The following is a 4,605-nucleotide window of genomic DNA, read 5'->3' as shown; positions in this document are numbered from 1 at the left end:
AGGGGCCACCATTAAAAAAAACAGGATACCCTTTCAAAAGGTTTCCAGCTGGTGAGTACCTGGGAAGAAAAGTGGCAGCAGTGGTGGCAACAGAAGGCCAGATCCTTCCTGCTACACCCTTCAGAGTCATTTCTTCAAGGCACCCAGGCTCTTCAGGGCCTCCTGGGCCTGGGTTAGCTGCTGTTGCAGCCTCCGGCGGGTGCTCTCATTGGAGGCCCGTTTCAGGAGGTTCTGCATTTCTTCTACCACTGCCCGATGGCCAGGGGAGTTATGAAACAGCCGCACTGCTCGGTCCCCACAGGAGGCCAGAAGTCGACCAGTGATATCAAAGGACAAGTCAGTGATACATTCCCCATGGACCTGCTCAAAGCACTCTTCTTTCTCACCCCGCCGGGTATTGTAGAGATGAATACTGCTGCCACTGGCCAAAGCCAAGACCTGAGCATCAGGGGACAGTGCCAGGCGGCAGGGGATGGTGCTCGCCTCTTCAAAGCGGCCTGTCCTCAGCAAGTAGGGGTCCTGCTGCTGCTTGTATTCCACATCTGTGTCCCACAGTTTCCATGTACCATCCTTGGAGACAGAGGCCATCCTGCAGCATAGAAAATCACAGCTCTAGTGCCAACACACCCTGGAGGAGAAAGCACTTGGGCAGCACTAAGGGCTCCAACTAGTAAGCCAACTTCACTGCTATGTCTACTTCCCGCTGAGTGAGGGTCAGGCACCCCACCCACTTTAGAGCTGCTGCAGAGACAGCCAGAAAGACCCTGTTTACCAAGAAGGGCTGAGAGCTACTGGTAAGAAATCAGAGAGAACTTACCTCCGGGAGTCATTGGAGAAAGCAAAGAAGTGGACAGCTGCCGAGTGACCCTTCAGTTCAAAGGCTCGTACAACCTCTTGGAAGTCACCTTTTTTCCCAAAGCAGACTTCCCAAACTTTGACATCTGGGGTGAAGCCACATGAGGCCACAAACCTGCCATATAAGCCGGGTTCCTTTAAAACTTAATTTTAAGGGCATCTTGTTTCTACAAATCAATTAAGCCTCTTCCTTGAGAAATTTAGTAATCTTATACCTAAATAACATTATCTTTTGTTTGTTTGTGTTTTTTTTTTTTAAATATATTTTACCGATTTTTTACAGAGAGGAAGGGAGAGAGATAGAGAGTTGGAAACATCGACGAGAGAGAAACACCGACCAGCCGCCTCCCGCACATCCCCCACTGGGGATGTGCCCGCAACCCAAGCACATGCCCTTGACCGGAATCGAACCCGGGACCCCCCAGTCCGCAGGCCGACGCTCCATCCACTGAGCCAAACCGGTTTCGGCATAACATTATCTTTTGAAAGTGCTTTTATACACATCTCAGTTTACCTACATAGCCATGCTATAAGATACACAGTACTCCCATCTAAAAACTATAGATGAAGAAAGAGAGACTAGGCCTTAAATCTAGGTGTCCTGATTCCACACTGTATGCTCTTTCCATTATTTATGGCTGGCTCACTGCTCTGTCCCCATCCCCCAGCCGCATCCTCTACCCATCCCAGATGCCAAAGTCCCTCCTTCCTCACCTGCTACAAGGGGATATAGCAGCATGTGCATTGTTCATCTGGTTGGTGTTAATGGTAGACAACACCTGACCTTTCAGATTCCAGATGAGGACAGTTGTGTCACTGGAAGCAGTCATGATGAACTTTCCTGAGGAGTGAGGAGTCACATAAGCTGAGGTCAATTACTTGACCAATTATCAATCTCTAAGAAGACACCTTATCAAGGCCTCTGCTGCCCAAAGTATCCTTGCTCCCTTCCAGGGCCAAGGGTCAACACAGATAAAGATTTTGCTAAAGAATGTGGCTCTTACCTGCCTTCCCTAGAGAGTTACTATGGCTCCCAGACTCCAGGGGAACACAGAGCCCCTTTATCATGCTGGGGCTGAGCAAAATGCTGAAAGGCAGCATTATCTCATTCACCACATATAACTAGGGCCATGCCCTCCTGCCTTGGGCAAGGTCCACCCTCTGAACGTCTCTTACCTGTGTCAGCAATGCCAATGTTGATGACAGGTGCCTTGTGCTTTTTAGGAAAGTCCTCTGGGGTGGCTGTGAAGGTATATCCCCCATCCTCTCGCTTGGTCATCTTGAAGACACGGAGGGTATCGGCATTGGCCAGCCAGACAATGAAGGCTCTAAAGACAGGTGGCAGAGAAGTAATTCATTCATTTGAACATAGTCCTATGTATGCCAGGTACTATGCTAGATTCTGAAGAAACTCAAGACCTCCCCTCATGCCCTATAATCCAGCCTTACAATTTTACCCCTTGGTCAAAATCTCTTAAAACTCCCCATAAGATAGACCTTTAATAGCTTTTGCTCATTTAGTTTCTCTAGGGCTTTGAAAATCATTATAGCTTCCAAGACTAATCTGGAAGCCAGACCTTGGTACTTCCCAAGTTGCTTCCTTGCTATACAGCAGCATAACCCTCTGGGGAGCCCCACGCAGTGCTCAATCAGTCTGGATGCTCTCTTTCTGCTACTCCAAGGGAGACCCTGAGTCCCTGCCCTCACTATCCCAAACCAGATATGGGAAAGCCATAAACTTGGGACTGGGCTTCTACAGGCAAACCTGAGGCTCCATCCTGTCCCACCTGCAGTCAGGGCTGAAGCGCACCAGGGTGGCATGGTCCAGCTCCACATTGGCTCTCATGCTGCGGTGCTCCCGCTGTAGGAAGTCCTTTGTGCTCCAGATGCGGACGGTGCGATCATCTGCACAGGTGGCCAGGTACTTGCCATTGCTGCTAAAGTCCATGCAAGATATGTTCCCACTGTGGCTCTAGGGGGAAGGTATGCAAGAAGTGTGAATAGGAACCCCTTGGGCAGATGGGGAACCCTAATGTGCAGCCATGACTCCAGGGCACTGTAGCCTGGATTAATAACAAGATGCTGATGGGATGTGATGAGAAGGGACAGAATGTGGCATCCAGACTGACTCTGGTCAGAGACCAAGGGGTCAGTAATATGCACAGAATACTACAAAGGAAAAATCTGTTGTGCATGGTACCCATGTACCTTCAGTGCTGCAGCCAGGAGACGGTGGGTGAAGTTGTGTTGTTGAGGCTTCTCCTTACGAATATGCTGTTGCTGTTTCTGCTTCTTGGATCTCGAGGACTTGTCAAGTGGAAATCCATTTGCTTTTTGGCCTAAAAGGAAGGGCCACATCATCCACCCATTACTCACTCAATAAGCATTTACTAACCACCTATAATTGGCCAGGCATTGAAGGAAGCAACAAGAGATGGCCAGATATGGCCCCTGTCCTCAACAAGAGAGAGTGATGCAGGCAAAATCGAAGGCTTTGGATTGTGACCTTGGGGAGGCTGCTTGCTGTTAGTCAATATAGCACCTCCATGCAAATTAGAAAAGGCACCCTCTCGGGGCTGGTTGAGTGGGTACACAGCATGCCAGTGGAATGGAGATCCTTGACCAGACAGCCCTATATAGGGAATGATGTGCACAACTGAACCTTGGTAAGTTACTCAACTGCTCTAGGCCTTGGTTTCCTTAAAGTTGTGAGAATTGGATAATATATACAAAATGACAAGTCGAGTACCCAACACAAGCATTAAAGGCTCAAAGGACTCAGAACTGAGGGATAGTCACCACTCACTGAGTTACCCTGCGCCAGAAATGGTGCCAGTCACATTTGCCTGAAATAGCTAATTTAATTGAGAACCAGGCCAGGTGCAAAGTGATCCAACAGTCACGACAGATACTCCTCAATTCCTACAAGAAAAAAAACTCCTGAGGCCCAAATGCAAAGATGGCTGCAATCTGCCCTCTGCTTACCTCTCCAGCCACTAACAGACACCGCGCCCCCAACCGCCAAGTCATACCAAATGCTGTTGAGGGCTCCTTGCCTTTGTGCATGATGTCATTGCCAGGAATGTTTTTCCTTCCTTGGCCTCCGGCCTCCGGCAAACTCTTATGCCTTAAGACAAGCACGTCAAACTTGGGCCGCATTCAGCCCACAACGAATATTTTTGCGGCCCAGCCGATATGTAAGAAACATTTTAATAAAAATTTTGTAACTTAATTTTTACAATATCCTGTTATACATAATTATTAATAACGAACTACAACGTTCGCTAATGGCTGATGACTATAATCGTATTGCATTCATTTCTCTTACGCGCCTTACATGCAGGTGCACCATTTCTCTCCACTTAATACTAGCGACGAATATTTTAGCAGCCGATTGCCACGTCGCGGGGCCTGGTCGTTGGAGCGTCCCGAGGGGCGGGGCCTGACCGTTGGAGCGTCCCGAGGGGCGGGGCCTGATCGTTGGAGCGTCCCAGGGGGCGGGGCCTGGTCGTTGGAGCGTCCCGAGGGGCGGGGCCTGACCGTTGGAGCGTCCCGAGGGGCGGGGCCTGATCGTTGGAGCGTCCCAGGGGGCGGGGCCTGGTCGTTGGAGCGTCCCGAGGGGCGGGGCCTGACCGTTGGAGCGTCCCGAGGGGCGGGGCCTGATCGTTGGAGCGTCCCAGGGGGCGGGGCCTGGTCGTTGGAGCGTCCCGAGGGGCGGGGCCTGACCGTTGGAGCGTCCCGAGGGGCGGG

The 4,605-nt window shown here is 50.5% G+C and overlaps 1 protein-coding gene across 1 annotated transcript; it reads right to left on the bottom strand.

Moving 5' to 3' along the window:
• Positions 1 to 6: 6 nt before the first annotated feature.
• TBL2 (transducin (beta)-like 2) lies at positions 7 to 3,275 on the bottom strand. Its single transcript, XM_006773372.2, has 6 exons — positions 3,064 to 3,275; positions 2,643 to 2,827; positions 2,032 to 2,183; positions 1,570 to 1,696; positions 818 to 970; positions 7 to 589 (listed from the first exon to the last, which is right to left on the bottom strand). The coding sequence occupies exons 1-6, from the start codon at positions 3,214 to 3,216 to the stop codon at positions 127 to 129; spliced, it is 1,233 nt and encodes a 410-aa protein (XP_006773435.1). The 5' UTR covers positions 3,217 to 3,275; the 3' UTR covers positions 7 to 126.
• Positions 3,276 to 4,605: the final 1,330 nt, after the last annotated feature.

Source organism: Myotis davidii, unplaced genomic scaffold (genome assembly GCF_000327345.1).
Source record: "Myotis davidii unplaced genomic scaffold, ASM32734v1 scaffold726, whole genome shotgun sequence".
In the NCBI taxonomy this organism is placed as follows: Eukaryota; Metazoa; Chordata; class Mammalia; order Chiroptera; family Vespertilionidae; genus Myotis; species Myotis davidii.
The sequence above is the reverse complement of the archived record's forward strand: the minus strand, read 5'-3'. Positions and strand labels throughout refer to the sequence as shown.